At 47.9% G+C, this 25,345-nt stretch overlaps 7 protein-coding genes and 1 long non-coding RNA gene across 11 annotated transcripts; 6 read left to right on the top strand and 2 right to left on the bottom strand.

Annotated features, from left to right (window-relative positions):
• Nucleotides 1-431: 431 nt before the first annotated feature.
• Nucleotides 432-2,498, bottom strand: LOC136196934 (probable G-protein coupled receptor CG31760). The gene has a single exon (XM_065986593.1). It carries the CDS (start codon nucleotides 2,496-2,498, stop codon nucleotides 432-434), a length of 2,067 nt encoding a protein of 688 aa, XP_065842665.1.
• A 328-nt stretch (nucleotides 2,499-2,826) lies between these two features.
• LOC136196668 (ubiquitin carboxyl-terminal hydrolase 5-like) lies at nucleotides 2,827-7,661 on the top strand. The gene is made up of 23 exons (XM_065986268.1): nucleotides 2,827-2,935; nucleotides 2,990-3,115; nucleotides 3,170-3,268; nucleotides 3,327-3,505; nucleotides 3,556-3,606; nucleotides 3,657-3,748; nucleotides 3,809-3,901; nucleotides 4,067-4,161; nucleotides 4,265-4,333; nucleotides 4,388-4,584; nucleotides 4,652-4,751; nucleotides 5,034-5,114; nucleotides 5,230-5,328; nucleotides 5,385-5,490; nucleotides 5,542-5,599; nucleotides 5,655-5,777; nucleotides 5,823-5,911; nucleotides 6,115-6,225; nucleotides 6,272-6,415; nucleotides 6,465-6,583; nucleotides 6,694-6,844; nucleotides 6,999-7,083; nucleotides 7,494-7,661. Exons 1-23 carry the CDS (start codon nucleotides 2,837-2,839, stop codon nucleotides 7,582-7,584), a joined length of 2,457 nt encoding a protein of 818 aa, XP_065842340.1. The 5' UTR covers nucleotides 2,827-2,836; the 3' UTR covers nucleotides 7,585-7,661.
• An 832-nt stretch (nucleotides 7,662-8,493) lies between these two features.
• LOC136196667 (forkhead box protein L2-like) lies at nucleotides 8,494-10,406 on the top strand. Its single transcript, XM_065986267.1, has one exon. The coding sequence runs from the start codon at nucleotides 8,868-8,870 to the stop codon at nucleotides 10,002-10,004; it is 1,137 nt and encodes a 378-aa protein (XP_065842339.1). The 5' UTR covers nucleotides 8,494-8,867; the 3' UTR covers nucleotides 10,005-10,406.
• A 259-nt stretch (nucleotides 10,407-10,665) lies between these two features.
• Nucleotides 10,666-12,526, top strand: LOC136196665 (prohibitin-2-like). The gene is made up of 11 exons (XM_065986265.1): nucleotides 10,666-10,832; nucleotides 10,881-10,962; nucleotides 11,016-11,095; nucleotides 11,151-11,275; nucleotides 11,334-11,393; nucleotides 11,697-11,771; nucleotides 11,827-11,881; nucleotides 11,942-12,045; nucleotides 12,117-12,194; nucleotides 12,248-12,324; nucleotides 12,379-12,526. Exons 1-11 carry the CDS (start codon nucleotides 10,700-10,702, stop codon nucleotides 12,434-12,436), a joined length of 927 nt encoding a protein of 308 aa, XP_065842337.1. The 5' UTR covers nucleotides 10,666-10,699; the 3' UTR covers nucleotides 12,437-12,526.
• LOC136196666 (uncharacterized protein C1orf50 homolog) lies at nucleotides 12,372-13,260 on the bottom strand. Its single transcript, XM_065986266.1, has 5 exons — nucleotides 13,173-13,260; nucleotides 13,009-13,121; nucleotides 12,881-12,958; nucleotides 12,690-12,830; nucleotides 12,372-12,629 (listed from the first exon to the last, which is right to left on the bottom strand). Exons 1-5 carry the CDS (start codon nucleotides 13,192-13,194, stop codon nucleotides 12,450-12,452), a joined length of 534 nt encoding a protein of 177 aa, XP_065842338.1. The 5' UTR covers nucleotides 13,195-13,260; the 3' UTR covers nucleotides 12,372-12,449.
• Nucleotides 13,261-13,344: 84 nt separating this feature from the next.
• LOC136196664 (tyrosine-protein phosphatase non-receptor type 11-like) lies at nucleotides 13,345-16,406 on the top strand. Its single transcript, XM_065986262.1, has 15 exons — nucleotides 13,345-13,451; nucleotides 13,501-13,623; nucleotides 13,931-14,125; nucleotides 14,175-14,454; nucleotides 14,511-14,621; nucleotides 14,688-14,784; nucleotides 14,836-14,906; nucleotides 14,970-15,110; nucleotides 15,166-15,297; nucleotides 15,357-15,508; nucleotides 15,560-15,627; nucleotides 15,675-15,826; nucleotides 15,882-15,958; nucleotides 16,007-16,185; nucleotides 16,245-16,406. Exons 1-14 carry the CDS (start codon nucleotides 13,438-13,440, stop codon nucleotides 16,182-16,184), a joined length of 1,791 nt encoding a protein of 596 aa, XP_065842334.1. The 5' UTR covers nucleotides 13,345-13,437; the 3' UTR covers nucleotide 16,185; nucleotides 16,245-16,406.
• Nucleotides 16,407-16,506: 100 nt separating this feature from the next.
• LOC136196662 (kazrin-like) lies at nucleotides 16,507-23,218 on the top strand. 4 transcript variants are annotated; one of them, XM_065986258.1, is made up of 17 exons: nucleotides 16,507-17,831; nucleotides 17,884-18,718; nucleotides 18,770-18,873; nucleotides 18,924-18,958; nucleotides 19,015-19,135; nucleotides 19,182-19,269; nucleotides 19,323-19,353; nucleotides 19,420-19,447; nucleotides 19,499-19,568; nucleotides 19,616-21,035; nucleotides 21,097-21,323; nucleotides 21,377-21,510; nucleotides 21,563-21,743; nucleotides 21,803-21,958; nucleotides 22,559-22,725; nucleotides 22,779-22,920; nucleotides 22,990-23,218. In XM_065986258.1, exons 10-17 carry the CDS (start codon nucleotides 19,940-19,942, stop codon nucleotides 23,089-23,091), a joined length of 2,205 nt encoding a protein of 734 aa, XP_065842330.1. In that variant the 5' UTR covers nucleotides 16,507-17,831; nucleotides 17,884-18,718; nucleotides 18,770-18,873; nucleotides 18,924-18,958; nucleotides 19,015-19,135; nucleotides 19,182-19,269; nucleotides 19,323-19,353; nucleotides 19,420-19,447; nucleotides 19,499-19,568; nucleotides 19,616-19,939; the 3' UTR covers nucleotides 23,092-23,218. The 4 variants fall into 4 exon arrangements, with proteins under 4 accessions (XP_065842330.1, XP_065842333.1, XP_065842332.1 ...); XM_065986259.1 differs by having other exon boundaries at nucleotides 16,508-17,831; nucleotides 17,884-17,947; nucleotides 18,171-18,718; nucleotides 19,182-19,353; XM_065986261.1 differs by having other exon boundaries at nucleotides 19,323-19,447.
• Nucleotides 23,219-23,239: 21 nt separating this feature from the next.
• On the top strand, nucleotides 23,240-24,982 carry LOC136196660 (uncharacterized). The gene is made up of 3 exons (XR_010672294.1): nucleotides 23,240-23,341; nucleotides 24,441-24,504; nucleotides 24,562-24,982. It is a non-coding gene; the product is annotated as an uncharacterized lncRNA (long non-coding RNA).
• Nucleotides 24,983-25,345: the final 363 nt, after the last annotated feature.

The following is a 25,345-nucleotide window of genomic DNA, read 5'->3' as shown; positions in this document are numbered from 1 at the left end:
CAAATGCCGGAACCGATCATGGGGGGAGAGACTAATAAGGTAGTCCCGCCACGTGACGATGTATTTGGCGAGGAAATTATCGTCTAAGTAGCGATATCCGCGTCTGGAACTATAAGTTATCTGCAACACTATATAACCGTTGTTTTCACTTTATGGCAATAGAAATTGCTAAATGTCGTTTCTGACTTGTTACGGTAGTTATAATTTGACCAGACGGCGCGGTGCCTGAGTCAAACGAGATTACGTGCCGGCATCGTCCTTATTACATTCTCTTTCCGAAAGAAACAGCTGCCGTATTGTTACCGGCGTCCTTGCATAACAATACTGTAATAATATGCTTAGTAAGAGCAGACGGTACATTACAAGAGAGAATACAGTAGTCTATAACGGCATGCAAGACAAAAACTTCAGTTTTTTCCTGTCTTCCAGCTTCAAGTGACCAACTTCCGAATGGACGACGCCGAACTATTGGAACCGCGCGAATTACGCGGTCCCATCATCATCAACTTGCCGCTCTGATTAATCGAAGCGCGCGCCGTCAAACGACCGGTGCCGGAATCCGACGTCTTCCGATCAGGATTCTTATCGACGGTAAGCGAGCGCGTATTGAAGAGAACCTTCTGATCGCCGTCGCCGCGAATCGTCGCCCACACCTTATTCGCGAAAAGAAAAAAGAGCACGGATAAATTTCGCAATTCGATAAAGACGAAATCGAGAACGTAGGAATGATCGGGATTCGATCGAAAGGGGCTGAAAACGATGAGCGCCGCGTAGAGAACGTAGAGCACGACGACGACGTAAACGAGCAGAAAAATCAACTTGCTCTCGTTATACGTCGACGGAACTTTGCGCACTTTAAATCCGAGCCAAGCGCCCCACGCCAAAAGACAGACATAGGCGACGCCGACGGCGAAGTTGAGCCACGTGGATTCGCACGTGACGAAGCGCAAATCGTCGTCGCCGCCCGTGTAGGCGTCGCGAACGTTCGGCGGACGAGCGGCGGTCCAGATGACGAGGTAAAGCGATATGATTGCGATCATGACGACGAGTTTGACTAGGAGATCTTTCGTTTGGGTTTTCGAGCCGATTGTGTTCATCGACGCGAGTTGGGTCGTGAAGATGAGAACGATGCGATAGACGCGTAGGAATAGAGTGCCGTAGAGAAGAACGAAGCTCGCGTGTTCGATCCAATTCGTTAGAATGCACAGCGCTTTGATCGGTTCAAAATAATTCACGACGACGTTGGAGAGATTGATTTCGACGGCGATTAGTATGAGAATCAATAAGGGAAAGCTCGCCGAACGAATTATCTTCAAATTTCGATTGTAGACGACGAAGGCGATTAGGAGAAGCGGTATCGTCATGGTGACGCAGCCGAACGCCAAGATGCCGTTGCGTAGGTGAAAATTTCGCTCGAACAAACACTCGCGATCGGAATCGCACGTCACGCATCCGGGCTTACATTTAACGCACTGGAACATTTTCCCGCGAAATATTTCGCTCCGATTCGCTCCGCTATCGTTCGTACATAGACGATTGTACTCGTTCTCCAGCGTTTCGCCGAGAAAACCCTGGAGACGAAACGTGGCGTTCGGTTGTCGATAGTAACCGGGTTTGCAACGACACTCGTATTCCCCCAAAATGAATCGTCCACGTCCAGTCGGTTGACACGTGGTCGTGACGTCATCGCAGAGATGGCTATTATGAAACGGATCTTGATTATCATAGTTGGTATGACTGTCATTCAATGAAACGTTATGAATATTGACACCGCACTGATTTACTCCAAAGTCTTCAATGTGCATATCTAAATAGACGTCGCCCTGCCGTCTATAGACGCCGTTCTCTTCTTTGAGAAACGGTACGACGAAGGAGACGATCCAGCGCTGGGCGACCATCGTGTCGAAATACGGGAAAGTCCAGTGACCGTGTTCGCGTTCGACGAGCGCGCGCGTCACGCGACGCGCGGGCCCGGCAATCATCGACGCATTGTAGCGCAGCGTTAGCGTACTCGCACGCGTGGGAGCGAAGAAGCGTTGCGTTTCCGCACTGCCGTCGACGAAACGCACGCGCGGTCGAATCAGTCGATCGAGGTCGGGTTTGCCGAGCAGATAGATGAAGCCGTGCGTGCCGTCCATGGCGAAACCGACGCTCGACTTTCGCGCGAGCGATTCGGCCGGATCGAAAACGAGTTTGGCGCCGTGCACGCGATCGGCGCCCTGCAGAACGGCGCGCATCACGTGCACGTGATAAACCATATCGTTTTCGATGTTCGCCGGCGGCCTATCGATCGTGAGCGTGGAGAGAAGATTCGACGCCGTCACGGCGAGTTTTTCGACGTACGTCCAGTCGTCGTGCGCGTACGTCACGTTGAGCGATGGCGTCACTTCGAGACGACGCGTCATGTTCGCGTAGATTTCGTTCAGACGGCAATCGCGACGATCGGCCTCGGCGACGGCGGCGACGGCAAGGAGAAGAAGAAACTCGACGACGTGCATTCTTTTCAATGAGAATATAGGGAGCGCTAAGCAACGGTAAGCGCCTTCTTCGCCTCTGCCTGCAAGACTGTTGATTTTTTGCTACACCTGTGTACTCTAATCGGATTGCCGTAGCACCGTCTATTTATTTTGCGTTGTGCGTCATTGTCACGTGATTGTCAGCGAGAGATATATTGGTAAGGCTGTAGAAGTACGCCTATTGGCTTTTATAGCAGTGCATTATGACTAATTAAAAATACAAATCTATGCACGTACGTACATGGAGTACGTACAGTACATGATCCTACGTAGAGACATGACGTCAGTGACTTGTTACGGATCACCGTAATTTCAAAACTATGGAAGTCCTTCGGTCTTTAGGCGACGGCGCGGCCAAAGTTCCTCTTGGCGGCAATCGCGTATACAAGGACGAGTGCGCGTTTAGTTTCGACAGTCCGGTGAGACGCGCTTAGCGAGCTGGGACGTCGTTTTTCGAGTGCTTTCGCGGCCAGGAAAGCGAAAACGGCATCTACGTCAGCTTGAGCGACTTTCTCGGTTTCGGCCGCGACTACGTGACCCTCCATCACCAGCAGACGGGCTGTCGACTCTACTTACACACAAAAAAGACGGAAAAACCAGTAGGTTAGCCAAGGTGACTTGACACCACGTGGCCAAGCGCGTGTTCATCCCAGAGAGCGATCGTTGCCAAGCAAGACGACGCTCCACCGAAAAAGAAGCCAACTAGAATGGCTCTAGGTGTCGAAGGCGGCTTCGATTTAGACGAAGAACCGGTAGAGTACTGTACATCGCGAAAAATAAAATCAATATAAATAGTCGCGCTAAAAATAGATCGAATACGATGTGACGAACTCTTTGGTTATTTTACCGACGTTTACGACAATATCGTTGCCGTGCGACGATTTGCCGGAAAACGTGAGTAAATCGATTGCGGGCGTTTTGGCGGCCGAAAGCGCGTGGAAAGAGGACGTGGCCGCGGCGTGGGAAGGCGAAATGAAATTCGAGTCAAAGTTAGAAAAAATATTTATACTAGGGGCGTGGGTTACTATGAATTCTTTAGGCATGCTGCGAATTTGAAACAGCTTGACAATGGAGTCAAAATCACGCCGAGGTAATTTATTTAATTATTTGATTATTTATTATTGATTTTTTCGGCGGAAGTGGATGGATTTGCTCTCGATGCGATTTGACGAACAATCTCTGGCTGAATTTGACGGACGGCGCCATCTTGTGTGGACGTCGTTACTTCGACGGTGAGAAGGGGAGAAGCCGATTAAATAATATATAACATATATGCCAATAAATCGACGTAGGTTCCGGTGGAAATAATCACGCCGTGGAGCATTTCGAACAGACGGGATATCCTCTGTGCGTGAAACTGGGCACAATCACAGCTGACGGAGCAGGTGGGCTCATATTTGACCTTTTTTCTCACATAGAATTAGCGTGAGACCCTCTTAATAGTTATAGCGCTTCTCCCCTGAGAACGTATGAATAGTTAGTCGCGCCAGATTGTGGTCTCTAATAGGATTGCTAATAATTTAGTGCGTGTTTCTCTGTCTTTATCTTAGATGTTTATTCGTATGATGAAGATGCCATGGTGGAAGATCCTTTGTTAGCTCAGCATTTAGCTCATTTTGGAATCAATCGGATGATGCTGGAGAAGGTAGCGCGAGTATTAATTAATTAATACGTTCTAGTTACGTAGTGACGTGGGAATAAATAGATGATTTTTTTGCTCTAAATCGGATCTTCTATTTTTATTTTAGACAGACAAAACAATGGAAGAATTGGAAGTGGACGCCAATCTCAAATTATTGGAATGGGATGTAATACAGGTAGGCAATAAATTATTTAATTTAATTAATTATGTTTAATTATTATTTTTTTAGGAATCTGGTTGTCAGCTGATGCCACTTTTTGGTCCGGGATACACAGGGCTGGCGAATCTCGGCAACACTTGCTACATGAATTCTATACTTCAAGTTCTCTTCACTTTGCCTGATTTTGTGAAACGCTACGCGGATCAAGCGCCTGCGATATTTCAGTCGGCGTCTCGTGATCCAACGCGAGATTTCACAATACAAATGTAGCCACTAGTGTAGACACACACACACACACACACACACACACACCTGTACTATTTTTTTTCATAGGGCCAAATTGGGGGTTGGGCTCACATCAGGGAAATATTCCCAGCCTTTAGATAAAGAGGAAAAGAAGGGGGAGGACGATGATAAACCCAAGAAATCAAGGGTACAGTGTACTGGGGCTCCTTTTTGTTGTATTCATTACTACTGGGGCTCCTTCTCGGTGTATTCACTATTACTGGGGCTCCTTTTTGTTGTATTCACTATTACTGGGCTCCTTTTTGTTGTATTCACTATTACTGAGGCTCCTTTTCGTTGTATTCACTATTACTGGGGGCTCCTTTTTGTTGTATTCACTATTACTGGGGCTCCTTTTTGTTGTATTCATTATTACAGTACTTCAATATGCCTCTCGCTTTATTAATTAAATTGAAATTATATTGGAAAGGGCCAACGCGGAATTCGACCAGGCATGATAAAGGCAATTATTGGAAAAGGTCATCCTGAGTTTTCTACTAATAGACAACAGGTAATAAAATTTGCAACAGCGAGCAGCCGGGCTTCCTTGTATTGTAGTCTAGCGCGCGTTTGTAGTCATGGTTTCTAACGTGCGTATCTCGTGACGTCAAATTCTCTCACTGCAGGATGCTCAAGAATTCTTTCTGCATCTATTGAATATGATTGATCGCTTTGAGCATGCGTCACCGGGAATTGTAAATCCAGTTGACTCCTTTCGATTTGAGGTCATTTCGCACTCGCGAGTAGAAGATCTCTTATGAGTCCACGTGCGTTTTTATAGGTAGAAGAAAGGCTTGAGTGTGGCAGTTCAGGTTGCGTTCGATATACATCCAGATCAGATACTCTGTGGTCACTTCCTGTGCCATTGGAGGCAGCAATCAATAAAGGTGACATAGTCAATTTATTAATATTTTTTATTAATATTTTTTCTTGGTCAGAGGATGTTGCCGCTTGGGAAGTCAAACGAAAGGAAATGGAAGCAAAGAAGGAGCAGATGTAGAATCAATAGATAATTGAATAATAAAAAGAAATTGAATTTTCTCTCCGTCAGAAAACCGGACGACATTGTTCGTCCCATTGTGCATCTTTCCGCCGCTATAGCCGCGTTCGCTCAACCGGAAACTCTGACGGATTTCTTCAGTACTGCAATCAATGCAAAAACGACGGCAACCAAGTAAGTAACGGGGCGGCGGAGATCTCTGATAGTTCCCCGTATTAGAACAACGCACTTTGCAACATTCCCCGACTACCTCATGATACAAATGAAGAAATTCACTCTCGGTGACGACTGGGTCCCCAAAAAAATAGGTACAGTAAAATCTTTAAGAGTTACGCTCACACGCAAGCCACGTTGATCTATTTCATATCCAAACGTATCAGATAGAATGCTTTATTTTATTTTATTACTTCACCTAAACAAAGATGCTGACAATCTGATCCTAAACTATTTGTATCCGTAATTAATTAAGTCTACATGTTTATTTATTTATTTTCGTTTCTTATGCTTCTAGACGTGTCTATCCAAGTTCCCGATGAGATTGATATCACGCACTTGCGCGCGCTTGGCGGCGTCCAATCCGGCGAAAGGGAACTTCCAGAAGACAAACCGGAAACGGCTCCTCGTACGTCACAGATCGCGTGTACTAATCAACATTTTTTTGCTTTTAGAGATTCAAATTGACGAGGCTCTCGTGCAACAATTAGCCGAAATGGGCTTTGCGGTCGAAGGTTGCCGCAAGGCCGTCTATCACACGAAAAACGCCGGCTCCGAAGCGGCGATGGCGTGGATATTGGAGCACATGGAAGACGCGGGTAACCTTGGCGCGAAAAGAAAAACGGCGCGAAAAAACATCGCTTCTAGATTTTGATGCGCCGATGCAATCGGATAGCTCTAGTGCAAAATTCGACGAAGAATCCATTACAATGCTGATGGCGATGGGCTTCGCGCGCGATCAAGCCGAATTGGGATTGAAAAATACGGTATAGGGTAGCTTTTCATTTCGCGTACAGTCGAACGCGCATATTTCCTTCGGTTCGGCGCGCGCGAAAAGTCGTAGACGTCACCCCGCGTTTTTTTTCTATTCTCGTAGAGTGGAAATCTGGAAAGGGCCGGCGATTGGCTGTTTAGCCATGTGGACGAACTAGACGCTCTAATGCGATCGACAAGCCACGGAGCGGCTGCTGATGGGCCGCCGCCGCCGCCGCCGCAGCCGCAGGAGAAGCACCGTACGGGCAATGGAAGTAAGTCTTTATACACTAGCCCTCGCTAATTGAATTGAAGCCCGCGAACGAAATGCGCGCGAATCTTTAGCGCCTTGGGGAATGGGTAGAGCGCGAATCGAATTATAGTTATGAAGCGGTTGCCCTAATTGCGAGTCTCTCTCTTTTCCACTAGAGTACAAGCTTGTCGCCTTCATCAGCCATATGGGAACGTCGACGATGACGGGACATTACGTGTGTCACATACTCAAGCAGGGAAGGTAAGAAAGATTATAGATCGGATCGCGGAAATGAGAAGGAGGGGGCCCTCCGGGGCAAGCAGACTTTGGGCGCCAGTCGGACCGGTTATGTCATGCTAAACGGACGGTCCCCCGGCGCATTTCTACGTCTTCGATGGAGACCCCGCTGTGCCCCAGGGCCTAAACTTGCGATAGGTGGAACGCGCGCACGCCTAGGGGCGCGAAATTAGCCCGCGCTTTTCCGGTTGACCAATGACGTTATCGCAGCTGTCGCAGGCGATTCGCGCGCTCGCGGTCCTTTTGTATTGACACCGCGCTAGCGAATCATTTACCGATACGGGAAAAAGGACGTCCGACCATTGTTCGGATTCCCTTTATATTGCGCGCGTCCCCGCCTCCTTCTACAAGGCCTATTCGTCTTTTGTTTTCAGATGGGTCATCTATAACGATCGCAAAGTCGCCGTTTCGGAAAAGCCGCGACGCGACTTGGCCTATCTCTACCTGTTCGCACGAATTTCGTAGTCGTTCCCGCGTTGCATTGTTCTTTTCGTGTGCGTATTGAGAACATTTATTCATTCCTGCACGCGCGGTTGCGTCTACGCGGATGTTGAGCGCGCGTTGTTGTGGAAACGGCGTAGGAGCAACACGGGGATCCCTTCCGCGAAAAAAGATCAACAAATAAACATTCAGAAGGAAGACGCTGGCAGGACACCTGATACATTTTGCGGGGGAGAGTGGGAAAGAGTTGGGGGAGGGGGGAGGGAGACGAGTCCCTTTCGAGCATTCGGCATCTGGTTCGATTTTTCTAAGCGATCGTTTCGCGGTTTCTTTGCCGGCGCGGCGGCCCTAAAGGGCACTTGCGCGGAGACAGTCATCCCTTATCGCGCGCGCGGATATGAGGGCGTTTCTAGACTTCCGGACATCCGGATTGGTCAAACAGTGGCTGTGCGCGCTTCCGGCTCTTCTATTTACTGTTTGTCGAACTCTCTGTCACGCCCTTATCGTCAATTATGCAAAATCGTATTGAAACACTAACATGTGTGCGCCTCTTGCTTCCATGATCCTGCCAGCGGCGCCACGTCGTCGATGAGACCCCGCGGGCCAAATGCAAACGCCCGCGAGTTGGCTGTTGATCAGCTCGGCGGGAGCCGGCTCTCGCGTGCCCGACGACACGCGACGCGGCCCCATTTGGGCTCGTTTCGGGTCGAAACGTGTCGTCGGTGACTTCTTCGCGTTCGTGCGCACCGCCCTCTCCAATTAACGGCTTCCGCATGCTCAGACAGTTCAATACCGCGAAACCCGACCGCAATTGATGAAGAAAGCAAACCCATTGCATGACCTTCAATCCATTAATCGGCCCAGTAAAGTACGCGGGAATAAATCGCCTCGAAGAGTTTAGACGCCGTTTTGCGGTCGAGAGCAGGCTTGTTCGCTTTCTAGCGCTCGAACGTCGAGGGGCGGAACGCGTCGCATCTCTTCTCGTGTGCTCTCGTGTTGATATGCCATTAGCAAGTCCAATTCCAGGTGAGCACGTGCGAACGGCTGGGAACAGCGTAAGCGATCTCCCTGGAAAAACGTCACGCCTACACGTCACTTGGGGTTGATGCTAATTGGATTTGACATCATTGTCCAGTCGATTGGTTCGGAGACAAAGTGGATTAATGAGCCATTAGCAGCCGAAGCCAATCAGCGTTCGGTTCGAGCGAGCCAAATACAAGGGGCACGACTTCCCCCGCCTCAATCGAGTCCAAGCGAGACCGGAGTGTTTACGTTTGGAGCGAAAGTGTCATAGTGCCTCATCATTCATGTCGACCGACGAAGAAACGTACAGCAGTGCGAGTAGCGCTAGCGGCGGCGGCGCGACCGTCGTCGCCTCCGGCGGCGGCATCACCAGCGGCGATCTCAAACCGTCGTTGATGACAATCACGCCTACCGATTCGGATCGCGACTCGAACGTCAAACCTCCTTATTCGTACGTCGCTCTAATCGCAATGGCCGTGCTCAAGTCGCCCGACAAGAAGCTGACGCTCAACGAAATATATCAATTCATCATGGACCATTTTCCCTATTACGAGAAGAACAAGAAGGGCTGGCAGAACTCGATTCGCCACAATCTGTCGTTGAACGAATGCTTTCACAAGATCCCGCGAAGCGGCCCGGATAAAAAAGGCAACTATTGGACGCTCGATCCGTCGTGCGAGGAAATGTTCGAAAACGGCAACTTCCGACGTCGACGTCGAATGAAACGACCCACGCGACCCAGCGAGGACAAGAAACCTATATATTTTACGACGGGACAACAGCAACAGCAACAGCAACAGCAACAACAGCAGCAATCGACTACGGGTCTCTGTTCGCCGCCTATCCCTCCCCCGGTATCGCAAAACTTTCAGCACCTACAAGGAGGGGCGTTACCCCACGTCCCAACGTCGTCATCATCGATGTGGTCTCTCCCGCCGCCGCCGCCGCCGCCGCCAGTGGGTCGCGATTTCGGCTCAACGTCGTGCGTTTATTCCTGCAGCGCGCCGACTCCCCCCGCTGCGACCGACTCCTTATCATCTCCCCTTGGGCTTTCCCCCACGTGCACGTCGTCGGCGACGGCCGCGCCCTACGCATCGGCCAACGAGTCCATTTACTCTTATCCCTCCTACACGCAATCGTCGAGCGGTAGTCTCTACATCAAAGAAGAAATGCCGCTCCCGCCGCCGCCGATTTGCTACGAGGAGTCGCTTTATCCGACCCCCTCGCCCAGCAGCACGAGCAGTCCTTATCAATACGGGTATCATCAAACGAATGCCGCCGTCGTCACCGCTGCTTCGATCGCCGCTTATCCGCCGCCCGAACCGTCGCCGCCGTACGTAGCGCAGACTGTTCCGCATCAGTATCATTCCCACGGTTACCATCCGTATTACGATTCGTATATCACATCCGCGTCGTCGTGAGAGAACGCGGGGGCCCCCTCCGAGAAAGCGGAGGAGGAGGAGGCGGCGCGGCACGTAGATGAACCACGGGAGACTATGCTTTTTTTTAGAATACGTCTAGTCTGAATGAGTACAGTAGAGATTTTTTGCATGCACGACGAACGATTTTCGCGCGCGCGCGCGCGAAAAATGAGACTTGCACGGTTTTTTTTTCTCTCTTCCCTCTTTATTGTCAATCGCGATTTTAGGTAGTAGTGGTAGTTGTCCCCCACTTGTACGCCTGACGATGGTCTTTTTTTTTTCCTTTTCTGGGGGGAGATGCTACTGGATATTTATATTGAATGACAAAAGGATTTTACACTTGTAAAATGTACATATGTAGTGCGTGAGATTTTTGAATGGAATGCCCTAGGGGGAGAAAGATTGTGAGTGTCGGGGCGTTTTGCATTTTCGTCATCGAGATGCCGAGCGATTCCCGTATTCCGCGAAGCAAAGGCGTGGACGCACCTGACTCCCGCATCTGGACCCCCTAGCAATTTGCCTAAAATCGTGCGTACAGTGCACGTGCTCGCAGACGCCAGATGCGAGAGGTATCGTAAACGGAAGTGGCTTTTCTATTGTTTGATTTTTGCAAATGTAATCCGCGTACGGGTCGTGCGCATGACGTAAGAAGTCCGGGCGTCCGACTGCGTCTAAAGCACGTGCTCACGAAAAGAATGAGCTTCAACTTTTCGTCAGCTTTTCGCCAGGCGAGCCAACGGGGAGCACCGCGAGGTGCCGCTATTGGTACGGGACTGCTCATGGGCGCCGGCCTGCTTGGCTACGGCGTGAAACAGTCCATCTACACGGGTACGCAACATCGACGAGTTCGAATCGAGCGCTAAACGGTTTCTCCAGTCGACGGAGGTCATCGGGCAATTATTTTCAGTCGAATTGGCGGCGTGCAGAATCGCGTCTACGCGGAGGGACTTCATTTTCGGTACGAAAACGAAAAAAATCGCTAGAAGGAGTTGACGGTCTCCCGGATTCTAGGATTCCCTGGTTTCAAATTCCTATCATCTTCGACATTCGATCGAGACCGCGACGAGTGACGTCACCAACGGGAAGCAAAGGCAAAAGCCGAAATATTAAATAAATAAATAAATAAATGATTAAAATCATTTGCAGATTTGCAAGTCGTTAATATCAGCCTGAGAGTGCTCGCCCGACCGAGAGCCGACGCTCTGCCGACAATCTACCAACGCCTCGGTACAGATTACGACGACCGCGTTCTCCCATCAATAGGAAACGAAGTGAGAAAGAAAATACCTAATAGCCACGTGACCTAAACATAATTGGTATTATTTTCAGGTTTTAAAAAGCGTGGTTGCCCAATTCAATGCATCGCAGCTGATCACTCAACGTCAAAAGGTAAATGAATTAATAAATAGAATCTCGTTTATTATTGGGGGTGTGAGTGTGGGCGGGGTCCCGATACTACTCCACCCTTGCTGCGTAAATTATGCGCGAAACCTTTCAATTCGACGTCCTATATAAATTAAATTATGCTGCGGTTTTTTGGTATTTTTCTTTGCTACTTGGGGACTCATTCTCACAGTCCATTTCTCATGCATGCATTAGCTGCTGCCACTAAGTGTCTAGTTTCTTTTCCCCCCGCCCCCCTTTGGAAGCCCTACTGTATGTCTCCCCTAGACGTTTTCTTTGTCTGTCTAGGTGAGTCTTCTTGTCAAGGAACAGCTGGTGAACAGGGCAATGGACTTTAATCTCATTCTCGACGACGTTTCTATTGTATGTGGAGGTGGGCGGGGTCAAGAAAAAATACCAATTAATTTATTTATTTCAGACGGATTTATCCTTCAGTCCCGAATACACGGCGGCGATTGAGTCCAAGCAAGTTGGTATGGCAACTAAAAATAGCTACTATAATTGAGAGACGAAATCGATTGATCTATTTATAGCTCAACAGGAAGCACAAAGAGCAGCGTTTCTTGTGGAAAAAGCGAAGCAGGAACGACAGCAGAAAGTCGTTCAAGCTGAAGGAGAAGCACTCTCTGCAGCAATGATATCCTTACATATATAATCGATATATCTATCTCTAATAATATTTATTTTTTCTTGACTGTTGATTTTTACTTGGGAAAGGCAATGACGGATAATCCGGGCTATTTGAGACTTAGGAAAATCAAGGCTGCGCAAGCCATATCCAAAACAGTACTAATATTGAATATTCTCACTATGGATGCGCTGAATTCTTGTTTTTAAAGATTTCTACGTCTCAAAATCGCGTTCTACTCGACGGAAAGGGTCTCCTTCTCAACGTGCTATCAGGCGAAGAAGAACTGTACAAAAATCAATATTTATTTATTTATTTATTTATTTATTATCATTATTTCAGGGACTCTTTGCTCGAGAGTATGGATGCAGTGAAGAGAAATCGAGAAAAAGGCAAGTGAGACGTCGCTTAAACTAACTGTCTTCTTCATCTCCCAACGTGATTGCATCCTTGATATTTTTCGTGCTCAACACGCGATCAATGGCCCGTATTTCCTTATCGCGTTCCGCTATGTCGTCGACGGGCGTCCACGACATATCCATTTCGAGACGAAAGCCGCCTACAATTTCATGGGGTGCAGACGACCCCCAATCCTAATAATAAATATCTTTAATCTTATTAATTAATTAAACTTTCCCCCCCGCTCTTCTTACCTCTGGTGAAAGCATAGAGAAGTAGGTTTTCCCATTGGGTTTCTCGTAGAGATAGTATATTTTTCCTGGACGCTTTTCGAAGTTGCACTCAGCGTGATGCAATTGGGCGTCTCTTCGCGCGTTTTCGAGGACTTCGTGCGCCTAGAGAAGTCTCTCTCTCTAATTAAATTAATTAATTAAATTTAATTTACCTGAGCTTGGAGAAATCTTATTTGCGTCGCTATTTGCTGCAATTTGCTTCCCGCTGTCGCTCGAATGAATTGATCTGCCTGAAGCGATGGTTTTTCTATTCGTTCGCGATCGTCCTGTAGTGCTATACCGTCTGGACTTGTTGGGCTAAGTGGACTAGGTCATACGGGCCTTGTCGACGAACGGCTTTCGGGTCGACCATCAATTTTGACGCCGAGCCGTCGCTTGAGACTAATGCTGCGTCTACGTATATAGTTATTGGGTTGTGGTAGAGATGGCTATTGCGTTGAAAACCTTGAGAATTCTTTCCTGCCATTGAATCGAGTTACATGTACGATTGTTGTAACGCACGCTATCGAACCCGAGCAGCTTCGGTTCTAGTAAATTTCTCATGCAATGACTCTATAGATTGAATCATTTATTGCTTAATTAGTCCGAAATCGATGAATGCAAGCTATCTAAAAGGGTCCGTTCCTTGTCTAGGGAGTATTTCTTGGAAAAACTTTATGCGCGCATGCGCAGCACTGTTCCACAACGCTCCTCTTACACGTAAAAAGAAATGGGCTCGCGAAGGTTTGCTCGATCGTTTTTTCTGCGCCCTCGACGTCTGATCGTCCTCTAGGTGGTTTCATCCGAACCTGTCCGGGCAAGAGGCGAGTCAATTGCTCATGGAACGCGGTTTCGACGGCTCGTATCTCTGTCGCCCGTCCAAATCGAATCCAGGCGACTTTACGCTCTCTGTCAGGTGCGCTATCCGCTCGCGACGCATCGAACGCCCAACCCAATCGCGATCCATTCCTTGCATTTTCTTCCGGGACTTTTCGCGAGGGAGACTAGCGACATTTTCCAGTCAAAACGCCGAGAAAGGCGAAAGGGGGAGGGAGTGAAGGACGCGTCGCTTTCGTGCGTATCACGAAAAGCGTGGGCGAAAGGGTGAACGGGTCGCAGAGCGCGTTGCGCGTTCGCGTCCGGGTCGGAGAGCACCGCGAAAAAACGGACGCGTCATGAGAGAAATGAGAGCGGAGGGGCCCCGCCCCCGTTTTTTTCTACAGGCGAAACGGCGAAGTGACGCACATAAAGATACAGAACACGGGCGATTTCTACGATCTGTACGGCGGCGAGAAATTCGCGACGCTATCGGAACTCGTCCAATATTACACGGAGAATCAAGGACAGCTGAAGGAAAAAAACGGTCAGGTCATCGAACTCAAATTTCCACTCAACTCCAGCGAAGTGACGTCAGAAAGGTAAGAAAAATATAATTAATTTAATTATCTCTATTTTTTGTCTTCCCAGGTGGTACCATGGCGCTCTTTCGGGGAAAGAGGCGGAGACTCTTCTTCTGGATCGCGGTGTCAACGGGAGTTTTCTTGTCCGAGCGAGCAGCAGCAAACCGGGCGACTACGTTCTGAGCGTGCGCTGTGACGAGCGTGTCACCCACGTGATCATACGGAATAAAGAGGGGAAATTTGATATCGGAGGCGGAGAACGTTTTGGAACGTTGACCGACTTGGTGGAGTATTATAAGAGAAATCCCATGGTGGAGACGACGGGAACAGTCGTCCACTTGAGACAAGTATCAATACTGATTAATAATTAATAATATTTCTATTTGCGTGTGTGTGTGTGTAGCCTTTTTATGCTACAAGAATCACTGTTGAACGGATTGGGGAGAGGGTGGACCAATTGGCTCAACAGAGACAAGACGTTTATGGCAAAGCGGGATTCTGGGAAGAATTTGAGGTAGAATTTCACACGAAGCCTTTCTTATGTATAATAATCATATATCTCTTTGGGGGGTCCTCACAGATGCTACAACAGCAGGAATCAAAGCACTTGTACAGTCGAAAAGAAGGAGCGAAGCCAGAGAACAAAACAAAGAACAGATATAAGAATATTTTACCATGTAACCAAAACAAAGGATACTTTATCCATACTAGATATAATTCGTTTCTAGTCGATCACACGCGAGTTGTACTCACAGACGACGGCGGAGATTCGGACTACATAAACGCAAACTTTATATCCGTATATATTATGACGTAATTATCTAGAAGCTTCTTCTCAACTTTTGTTTCTCTCTCTCCATAGGGAGAGGTGGCTGGAAGTGAGAAGCAATATATTGCTACACAGGGATGCTTGCCGGCTACAGTGAAAGATTTCTGGAGAATGGTCTGGTTGGAAAATTGTCAAGTCATTGTCATGACGACCATGGAAGTGGAACGCGGAAGAGTGAGCCAAATTGCTAGTGAAATATCAATAACTCAATAAAGTGTATATATAATAGAATAAGTGCATACGCTATTGGGCCGATCTGGGGACCACAAAAGAGTGTGGCCCCTTCACTATAGAAGCGCTAGAAGATGAGGACAAGCAATCGTATATATTGAGATCGATGTTTGTGTTCAAAGAGGGAGAGGTAGCCGCCAAAATTAATTAATCATATTAATTAATTAATTAATTTGTTCGTGTGTGTAGAGAAATCCGCGAAAAATACATCAGTTCCACTTCAAAGCGTGGCCGGATCACGGCGTTCCAAGCGATCCGGGCGTCGTTCTTCAGTTCCTCGACGAAGTAAGAAAAATGCTGGAGGTTTTGGACGGAATGGGACCCATTGTTGTCCATTGCAGGTATAAAAATCCATAACCTAATTAATATTTGACTATTTTTCTCATCACTAGTGCCGGAATCGGACGAACTGGCACCTTCATTGTCATTGATATTCTCCTTAGTCTTATCCGGCAGCAAGGTAGAGCCACTCCCCATCTCTTTTAGATACATTATTGTTTCTTGGAGGTGTTGATTGTGAGATTGATATAATGAAGACGATACAAATGGTGCGCGCGCAGCGATCTGGCATGGTTCAGACGGAGGCTCAGTACAAGTTCATCTACGTTGCCATACGACATCACATCGACACGTTGAGAGCGAGAATGGAAGCAGAAAATGTAAGTGTTAGCGCGCGCGCACTCGTTCACATGGAAACCGTACGGGTTTTTTTAGAAGTCAAGAAAAACGCCACATCCTTACGGGAATCTCAGCTTTACGAAGACGTCTCCAATGCCTCCGCCGTCTCAACCGTAAGAATGATATGCTTACGTTATAGATTAATGTAATCTAACCCTTAGTCCTCCTGCAACACCTCCTTTTGTTCCCATGGCACCGCTGACATCAACTGGGCCCCCAATTCTTCCTCGTCCGGCTCACACTCTTAACGAGCAGCAAAATCAGCATCAGCATCAGCAGCCTCTTTATCATAATGTTATTCCAGATCCGTCTGGTTCTAGAAAGGGCCATGGGCTGTAAGGTAAGAGAGATGGGTTGAGCTACCAATCTCGAAGACGCTACAGTATTAGTTTCTTATAGAACCTGATGGTGGAAATGAATAGTTTGGGAGCAGGAACATTTTAGATATCTCTCTCTGTATTCTTTCATCTGCGTCTTATTAGTTCTCTATGCTTATTATTAGGCAGCTGTGTTTGCAGGCTTTTAGCGTTTTCAAATACACGGCGTTTCTGTCTTCGCTTATCCGCTAGAGTCACGTGGAGCAAAGACTGATATGTATCTGTAGGCGTGTAACGTCATCGATGGCGTCACCAGTGACACTACCTTGTCACGTGGAAGCGCCCGACCAATCCCATCATTCAATCGTTCGAATTCGCACGGACAAGTCGCGCTTCGAAAATCGCAATGGGAAAAGCGGAGAGCAAAGGCTGGGAAGGAGTCGACAGCGACCCGGACGTCGAAGCAACGCCGGAAATGCCCCGAAAGCATCTCGTCATCCACGCGAGCGACGACGACGTCGTGTACGATAACGACGATCCACGCTCTCCTACGAACGCCATCGCGCGAACGCCTCTCCGAAAGGCACCTCCCGACCCGTTGGACCCGCGCTCGCCGAACGACGACATCGCGCGCACGCCATTCGAAGGAAAACGAGTCGTCGACGTCACGGATCCTCGCGAGCCGACGGAAGGAATCGAAAGGACCCCTCTTCTTCCCGAACCGCCGACAAATTTCTTTTTCCAAAGCGATCTTCTCGATCCGATCGGCGAAGAGAGTAAGCGAGAGAAAGAAGAGGGAAAAGAATCGATGGGGGAGAGGGAGGCGGAAGAGGCGGGGGAGGGAGAGGAGGAGGTCCGGTTCGTGGCGTCATCGTCGTCGTTTCCGGGGGAAAAGAGCCCGGATGCGAGCTTTGCCTTGGAAAATGTTGCATTCGGCGCTGGCGGGAAAAAGAAGCGAATGAAATCAATGAGTCAGTCGCCAAGGCGATCGAGTTATAGCGCGCTAGGGTCATTTGAAGAGGATGAAGCTCCCAGTCCTGGAACTTTACAGCGAAAAAGTCTTCCAGTTATCAATAGTGGTAGTGTCGGGCGAAAGAAGACTTGGTACGGCAAATTGGATCAGACCGACGAGGTCGAGTCCGAATTACAATCATTTAACGCAATGCATTCGGACTCCGAACGCATAGCGTTAAATGATTGTAATTTTGATCACGTGATTTCAAACAGTGCTGGTTATCAAAAGATAATTAGCAGTGGTTTTGAAGACGAGGAGAATAGCGCGCTGGTGCCTGTCTAGTTCTAGTGTCTCGTATTTTATTCTATATCACTGACTCACACGTCAAAACTGAACGTGAATTCTGGAGGGGCTTCGGACTCGTAGGTCTTGGGCTTGAAAGTATTAGTCGTCAAATTTTTTGTTCTTGTATACAGATTTATCTCATATACCTTGGCTCTATGATAATATATTGCTTTGCAGTCTTTAACTGGAGAAATCTCCGCTTTCTGTAGATGTCTCTCTAGGGAAAAAGAATACACTACGTTACCTTACCCTCCTCGCGTTTTTAATTAAATAAGTTTTTCTTATTTACTTAGAAAGTCTTGGTCTTTTGCCATCTTTGCTCGATAGTCACCAAAAGTGGAGTGCATCACTTGCCGTTTCTTTACCTTGGTAAGACGCACGCGTCCTTCTTTATTTCTCTCTTCGTGTATGAACTCACTAGAGGTGCTTTTGACGACTGCAAAATCTTGATTACTCGTGCCGCTTCTTGCACTGGAAAAAAAAAGGTACGTCTTAATAATTTTTTAGTTAGAGAGGATAGCAGTGAGAGAGCACGCCTTTCTAGACCCCCTTTCTATTTACGTTGCTTTTGAGAGCCTTTCCGATTTTGCATTCCCCTCTCTAGTTGCTCTATGCACCAGTCGATTTCCAGCGCGAGTTTTTCGTCTGGTGTTAGGCCAGACGTATCGTATTGCGGCGGTTTTCGCTGCTTTGAGTCCGTTTTCTTAGCTTTCGTCTCATGAGACATAGGATCTACTAGCGCACGCGTTGATGAGCAGCAATGAAAATAGGCGTGGTTATAAAATTCATGCAAAAAATTTTACAGTACAACCATTCGAGGTTGACGAACAATAGGAGAAGAACGAGTGTCTTGCAAGTCTTTGAGCTCTTGCGATTCTTGTGCAAGAGCGCAGAAAGGACAGACGAGGCACGTACAGACGTCTGTTAGGCAATCGCCTTCAACGTTCGCCGTCTTTCGAACTTTGCCGCGAATCGACGCACAAAACCAGACGTTTAGTATAGGAATTGCTGACCCGATGCAACAGAGTAGTCCGTGCTCTCCAATGCGACTTGCATTTCGTCCGAACGTGCAGCAGGGAGCCCCAAACGACGAACAGCAAATGCTTGGATCGTTGCAACAGCTGCAAAGGCCGTGATTCCACTCTTTCCCACGGCGACGAGGCCCACGCCCAGACATCGCAAAAACAGACACGCCCTTCGTAGACTAGACTTCACGCACGCTCACAAGAAAGTAAAGATAGTAACAGAGACTGAGAGTAAGGTACTCGTTTGAAGTTTCATATGTTACGGTGTCTGTTTGACGTCAGAGTCTGACGTCAAGTTCCGCTGACGCCGCGAAAGATTTTCATACGAATTTCGCGTAATGCCGTCCGCTACGATTCGTCTTACGCTGCCTTTTATTCATTTGGAGGTAAACCGCGCCTTTGCAGAAGCAGCGTTTGAGTTGGGGCTCCCTTTTAGGTCTTTCTACTCATTCATTTCTTCTTGTTCATTTTGTAAGTCACGCGTCGCACAAGCACTTCTCACAACGGAAAAACGAGATTGTTTTAAGTGGAAACATCTTTTTCCGCGGAACTTGGATGCCATTTAGCTACGAGTGGTCAAACGGCATCGTAATAGGTGCCGGCATATGGGCAATCGTCGAAGGAGAGAAATCAGCACCAGCACTATTTGTACGTGTACAAAAAAGCAGAAACGAAATCGATTCTCTCTCTCTAGTTTTTCTTCACCGTGCTGATCAACATTATACACGAAATTGTCTTCTTTGCAGTGTACTTTTACGATGCTTCTGATCTTCAAGCAGGCGGTAAACCCAGTAGAATTGATATTGCATGTACTTCGCTCTGATATTGCAAACAGATGTGAGACGGACATGGCAATTTTCAGCTGCGTATCCTAACAACTAGTTCTACCTGTTGGCATACATCTATTTATTCCTTAACTGGTTTCCTTACAGAATGGCCGTTATTAATCACATCGTCAAGGTGCCCTTGAACATTGATCCCATTCCAGAGACACATGACTGGTTTCCCTAGTACGTCACCCTTGTATTTGCCTATCATGCATTCAGTAGTCGAGGAGGATCTCTGAAGGCGTCGTTTTCAAGTAGAGAGAGAGTATATCTGTGCCGACAATGAATCCTTTCTGTGCAGAATTCCGAGCTGATTATGAACCCGTCAGTGGATCAGTGGAAGCAGATGGAGACCCTGCCGCTCAATCGAACTCCTAAATGACTTCCGTGCCGCCGCGAGTCAAGATGCTATCAAAAGACGCGCGCATTTTTCGCAAATAGATAGGCGTGGTAATGCGGAGACACTTGGGTACACAGCGGCTTCCGGGACACCTGCGTCGCAATCACGTGCTCGCTCGTTGATTGGCTGTTTTGAGACACCGACCACAGCGTCAAGTAGACTCGTTCTCCGGCAGATTACCGAGATTAGGCGAGGCCAAATCTCATTCGCGAACGTCCGGAGGGAATGGAGGACATCGCCGAAGCGCTCAACGCGCTCGAACGTCTATCGACGATCGTTCGCGAGACGAAATCGAGCCCGGACGCGGAGGAGATTCCGTCGCCGGACGACTCGGCCCTCAAAGACATAACGCTCGTACGCCAGAAGCTGACGAACGGTCTGGAATCGAACGTTGGCGTCGGCGTCGGCGTCGGCGGCGACGAGACGTCGCGTCTGCGTCGACTCGTGGGGAAATTACGCGAGGACAATGCAACGCTCACTCGCGAATTGGATCTGGCTCGAAGCAAGTTAAAAGCGATGGCGTACGAAGATAAAAGCGAGGAACAATGGAAAGTCGTGCTCGCTCAAATGGAAAACGAAGTGACGCGACAGCGCGAAAGTCTCGCGCTCGTCAAGGCCGATCGAAAGCGTTTGAAAGCGGAGAAAAGCGATCTTATGGGCCAGATGAAGCGACTCTATACGACGCTCGGACATCGCGACGCCGAGCTCAAGGATCTCGTCGCCGAGTACGAAACGCGAGTGAAAGAAATGGAAGGACGCGTGCGACAGGCGCGCGTCGAAACGGAAGCACTCGAACGCGAGAAATGGGACATGCTGAAGCGCGCGCGCGACAGCGCCGAACGTTCGGTCGCCCTGCGTCATCAACTCGACGCGCGCGATGCGCGCATACGCGATCTCGAAGCCGAGCTCGTTCGTCTGCGCAATCTCGAAACGCCGTTGACAGGATCGCCGAATCCCAGTCAGAGTGCCGGGTCGGGATCGGGTCCCCTCGCGTTAGCGCCTCCCGAAGACGACGACGAGGAAACCCTGCCGCCCTACACGTCCGAACCGACGTCGTCGTCCATATCGCGATCGACGGTCGACGAAGCGACGATGAGATCGACCGTTTTCGCCACACAGGCGACCTATCGTCAAGTGAGCTCATCCGAACGCGACACGCCCAGTCCACTTCCGGGCGACGGCGGCGTCGCGTCTGCCGTCGCCGCCGTCGCCGCCGCAGCCGCAGCCGACAAACCGAAAAAGAAAAAAAAATCATTCGGCGGCTCGATTTCACGCGTCTTCGGTCGCGTAAAAACGAAACGCAGCATGGAATCATTGGACGGTGAAAAATGAGCCCTATTAGCGGTCTCCGCCGTCTAATACGTTTTCCTCTCTCCCCGAAGGCTTCGACGTATCCGCTAGCGGCGGCGCGTACGTTCGACGAGCGGCGTCGCCGATTCCCGTGCCGACGACGGCGGCCGTCGCTTCGTTGACGCAGGAACAACTTCAGGAGAGATATCGGGTTTTGGAAGAAGCGCGCGGCACGCCCATGAATCGGTGGAAGGCGGCGACGGTCGTAGCGTGGCTCGAGGCGACGATGCATATGCCCCAATATGCGGACATGTGTCGGGTAAGAGATCAAAATTTTTGTATGAATTTCTTGAGGGAGTTCATTCTATATAGGAAAATGTAAAGAGTGGCAAATTGCTCATGGGTCTCACGGACCAGGAAATGCAATCAGGTCTCGGAATGACTAATATCATGCATAGAAAAAAACTAAAGTTAGCCATCGCCGAATGCCTTCATCCGAATCACGTGTAAGGAGAAAAAAACCCCGTCTATTGACAAATTTGAAATTCTTTTTATCAGAAAATATCCTAAGGCTGGAGAACTCGATCACGATTGGATATCCAACGTTTGGATTCACGATCTTGGCCTGAGTTCCCATGCCAACGCTTTCTATGATAACCTCGTCGACGGTCGCGTGTTGAGCACGTTGGATAAAAAGGAATTGGAGAAGCATTTGGGAATCAGTCGAAAATATCATCAAGTAAATAAATAAATAAATAAATAAATAAATGATTTAGATGAATTTTTCTTGTTGCCTAGGCGAGCATCATGTTTGGAATTCGTCTCCTGAAGTTGCTCCAGTTCGATAAGCAGGCGTTGCTGGAGCGACGAGCCATGTGCGAGGAAGCGGACACGGATCCAATAGTGTGGACCAATCAGCGACTGGTCCAATGGGTCGAATCAATAGATCTAAAGGTAAGAGAATAGAGTAGGAACCCCTGTGTAGCGTAGAGTAGAAGTAGATATAGAGTGTCCAGTCTTTTGAGAAGAGGATATACGTACAGTTTCTAAGAAGTGAGGAGGAGCCAGTATAAAGGCCTACTGTCTATATAGTATCTAGTATGAGTATCTAGACTCTTTCCCCTATGTATCCTGTAACAGGAGCCCCTTTGTAGCCTAGAGAAAGAGCAAAATCTTTCCCATAGAACCTATATAGTATCTAGACTCTTTCCCCTATGTATCCTTTGTGAGAATCCCAAGGAAAGAAACGACGTCGTCTCTCTCACGCTCAAACGGATTCCTTTGATTGCGTTGCACTCCCCTGGCGGGCTTTCTAACAGAATTAGAATCGTTTTATAAGGCTGCACTGGTCATAGATCTGTTGACTTGTTATGTTTACTCGTTAAACACAACCAACATCTCGGGTTTCTCTAATACCGATAGAGGCTCTCTTATCCTATCAGCTGTTAGAAGAACAGGGCGTGTTTCTAATGATAATAACGAGTCCAGACCTCAATGTTTGTATACGGCCTGCTTCTAATGGATCTATATATTCCTTTGGTCGTTTCTTTGTAGGAGTATGCGCCTAATTTGCGAAATAGTGGCGTGCACGGCGCTGCGATTGTTTTTGAGCCGTCCTTTGGTGCTGAAGCCATGGCAACGGCTGTTGGGATTCCGCCGTCGAAGTTGATGGTGAGGAGACATCTTGCCGAGGAGCTGGACAATCTAATTCGTCCTGCGAGGTGAAATTTGAAATTTAGAAAAAATTCCGTTGTGAATATTTTGGATTTTTTAGGGAATCTTTGGCGAAAGTGCTGGCGGATCAAACGGCGTTGGCGAAAAACGCCAAAAAGAAATCGACGGGATCCGTGGGAAGATCGTTGGGAAGAATTGACGACGACCTCTTCATTCCAAAGAAGAAGAAAGGAGGCTTCAAAGTAAGGGATCTAGATCCCGGATGTGTTTCCACGGCGACGACCGAGATCTTCTCTTTTTTGCGGGTTTAGGGATCTCTGGGTCGCGCGTTTGGTCGTCGAGAACGCGATGCCATGGGTATTGGGGATTTTTTCACAGACGGTGCCGGTGAATATGAGGCAACTGTCGTCTAAGTTGAATCTAAGTTTTTTTTGGATTGTCTTTTTTTCTAAAGAAATATTTGCTTTGCCGAGTCCTTTTAGTTTTAAAGTAAGAGCTTGATTTGCGTGTGAGATGAGGAGAATATATCTATACATATCATTTGTGCAGGTACATATAAGCGGTGACGTCAACTTAGCGCGCTATTGGAACGCACGTGGTCGCTAAAGAACGTCTCTCGAAAATGACGAAAAAAGGACTGGAAAGTGGACGAAAACAGCTCAGGTACGACTCTGTTTTCTTTTTAAATGCATCGACGAGTGTTTCCCGTCGTTGCAATGCCGAGAAATAAAGGAAGGTTCGCGTATCCTTCGCAACGTCGTTATTAGACGCCCGAAAGCGCGTTTAGAAGCATTTCCTTGTCGTATGGATAGTTCTTGCACGATTCCCGTGGCCGAAAAGGATTCAAACGGCTCCACACCCTGCCCCCAAATTTCGATCGTCATTTTCGCCTTAGATTCGTTAGCTAGGACAGGTCCGCCGATTTCGAACGTCTAAAATAATTCCAATCTATTGTTTGAGACGGTCAGATAAGAGATTTGCGCTAGTGCCGTTTTTCACAAACCGTGAACTATAGCTCATGGTTTTAGTCAAGAACCTTATATCTAAGAACTCCGAATTTTCTGCCTCAAGCGATAGTGCTTTGATCTCTAGTTAATTTATTAGAATCAAATTTGCCTACCATGACAATTTTTAACGAGAATTTCGATGGGGCGGGGTTAGTACTCACGTGTAACGGAAGTGGGTCATTTTAGTTTGAAATTTGACCCGTACGAGCAGTTTGACCTCGTAGGGTTGTTCTACTACTAAAGTAGAGTAGATCTAGCGCGTTTATTTAGAAATCCGTGAGTTGAGGTTTTTAGGCAACCATGAACTATAGCACACGCTTTTTGGTCAAAAACGGAATCTTCCAGAACGCCAAGTTTTTTACGTCGAACGATAGGGCGTTAGTACCTAGTTAACTCCACGGTTTCAAAATTGTCTATAATGCCAGTTTTTTGTATTTTTGAGAGGCGTGGCTAATATTAATACGTACCGGAAGGGGTCTTTTTTCGTGGGAAATTTGACCCGTACGAACAGTTTGACCTTGTAGGGTTATTCTACTACTAAAGTAGAGTAGATCTAGCGCATTTATTTGGAAATCCGTGAGTTGAGGTTTTTAGGCAACCGTGAACTATATAGCACACGCTTTTTGGTCATTTCGGTGACCTCTCCGATTTCCAATATTTCTTTATAAAACAATAGGGGTTGGTTGCCTATTTGATCTCGCAGTGCCAAATTGACCTCACACCTCAAATTTTGGCTGAAATTGGCATTTTTGTAGATGGTGGATATGAACACTTGAATCAAGTCCCTCCTCCTCCACAGTGTTCCTTCAGCCTTTCAAGGTAAATAAGACAATGAATTTGATTGGAATTCAATGCGCTAATTCATTTCCGTTTCAGTTCTCTCCTCTCCCCAACGAATCGATCAATCCGACGATTTTAGATGCAGAAAGAAGAAGACGTAGACGAAGACATCACCCTGGGGACTTGGGTTAAAGTCTCCCTCCCTGGCAGCCGGAGGTTAATCAGCTGTCCCCCTGTGGACTTGGGTTAAAGTTCACCCTGGGGACTTGGGCAAAGTCTCCCTCCTTGGTGGCTGGAGGTTAATGTGCCTACCCCCTGTGGACTTGGGTTAAAGTTCACTGTGGGGACTGCAGTCTCAGTCCCACCGCTTGGCCTCCTAGGGGGGTCAAGCGGCAGCGCAGGAGCGACGGCCCAGGGACCACCAGAAGAGGAGGAGGAGGAGGAAGAAAGGGAGACGAGAGGACGTTTAATTTTTTATTTGTATATACGGGATATTTCCAATAAAAATTTGAACATAGTTTCGCCTACTTTTCTACGCGGAAATGGCACGCGACGTATAATGACGCAGAATACGTCATTTTACGTCGCGTGCTTAGCGCGCTAGAAAAACGTACCTTCTAAAAAAAGAAGGCACGCTTTTGTGCAAAACGCGCGCAAAGGCTAAACTACCGAGTGCTCTTGTCTCCATACCCTGAAGATCAAGAGCAAAACGCACGCACTTGCCATGCAACTACTCATGCAGTAAAAAACATGCAAAAAAGTTTTTTTCTTCTACATGCAAAAGTGTCTTCTTTTGATGAGCCGCCTTTCTCTCAGAGAAGCTAAAAACACGACAACGCGACAAGATATATCGCGCGATCGATGATCCCAAAGGGGGCCC

The sequence above is a fragment of the Oscarella lobularis genome, chromosome 16, assembly GCF_947507565.1.
Source record: "Oscarella lobularis chromosome 16, ooOscLobu1.1, whole genome shotgun sequence".
Classification (NCBI taxonomy): Eukaryota; Metazoa; Porifera; class Homoscleromorpha; order Homosclerophorida; family Oscarellidae; genus Oscarella; species Oscarella lobularis.
This window is presented reverse-complemented; position numbering and strand designations above follow the sequence as displayed.

What these genes read in the sequence shown, in the direction of transcription:
- LOC136196934 (XM_065986593.1), bottom strand. Translation starts at nt 2,498, where the DNA reads ATGCACGTCGTCGAGTTTCTTCTTCTCCTTGCCGTCGCCGCCGTCGCC.
- LOC136196668 (XM_065986268.1), top strand. Translation starts at nt 2,837, where the DNA reads ATGGAAGTCCTTCGGTCTTTAGGCGACGGCGCGGCCAAAGTTCCTCTT. An exon ending in TTGACTCCTTTCGATTTGAG is followed by an intron (nt 5,329 to 5,384) that starts GTCATTTCGCAC and finishes GCGTTTTTATAG; the next exon opens with GTAGAAGAAAGGCTTGAGTG. An exon ending in GGAGCACATGGAAGACGCGG is followed by an intron (nt 6,416 to 6,464) that starts GTAACCTTGGCG and finishes CATCGCTTCTAG; the next exon opens with ATTTTGATGCGCCGATGCAA.
- LOC136196667 (XM_065986267.1), top strand. Translation starts at nt 8,868, where the DNA reads ATGTCGACCGACGAAGAAACGTACAGCAGTGCGAGTAGCGCTAGCGGC.
- LOC136196665 (XM_065986265.1), top strand. Translation starts at nt 10,700, where the DNA reads ATGAGCTTCAACTTTTCGTCAGCTTTTCGCCAGGCGAGCCAACGGGGA. An exon ending in GCGGAGGGACTTCATTTTCG is followed by an intron (nt 10,963 to 11,015) that starts GTACGAAAACGA and finishes CCCGGATTCTAG; the next exon opens with GATTCCCTGGTTTCAAATTC. An exon ending in GATTGAGTCCAAGCAAGTTG is followed by an intron (nt 11,882 to 11,941) that starts GTATGGCAACTA and finishes ATCTATTTATAG; the next exon opens with CTCAACAGGAAGCACAAAGA.
- LOC136196666 (XM_065986266.1), bottom strand. Translation starts at nt 13,194, where the DNA reads ATGGCAGGAAAGAATTCTCAAG. An exon ending in GGCAGGAAAGAATTCTCAAG is followed by an intron (nt 13,122 to 13,172) that starts GTTTTCAACGCA and finishes CTATATACGTAG; the next exon opens with ACGCAGCATTAGTCTCAAGC. An exon ending in TCTCTATGCTTTCACCAGAG is followed by an intron (nt 12,630 to 12,689) that starts GTAAGAAGAGCG and finishes ATTTATTATTAG; the next exon opens with GATTGGGGGTCGTCTGCACC.
- LOC136196664 (XM_065986262.1), top strand. An exon ending in TAGTCTTATCCGGCAGCAAG is followed by an intron (nt 15,628 to 15,674) that starts GTAGAGCCACTC and finishes TGTTTCTTGGAG; the next exon opens with GTGTTGATTGTGAGATTGAT. An exon ending in CGAGAATGGAAGCAGAAAAT is followed by an intron (nt 15,827 to 15,881) that starts GTAAGTGTTAGC and finishes GGGTTTTTTTAG; the next exon opens with AAGTCAAGAAAAACGCCACA.
- LOC136196662 (XM_065986258.1), top strand. Translation starts at nt 19,940, where the DNA reads ATGGAGGACATCGCCGAAGCGCTCAACGCGCTCGAACGTCTATCGACG. An exon ending in TCGAATCAATAGATCTAAAG is followed by an intron (nt 21,959 to 22,558) that starts GTAAGAGAATAG and finishes GTTTCTTTGTAG; the next exon opens with GAGTATGCGCCTAATTTGCG. An exon ending in AGAAGAAAGGAGGCTTCAAA is followed by an intron (nt 22,921 to 22,989) that starts GTAAGGGATCTA and finishes TTGCGGGTTTAG; the next exon opens with GGATCTCTGGGTCGCGCGTT.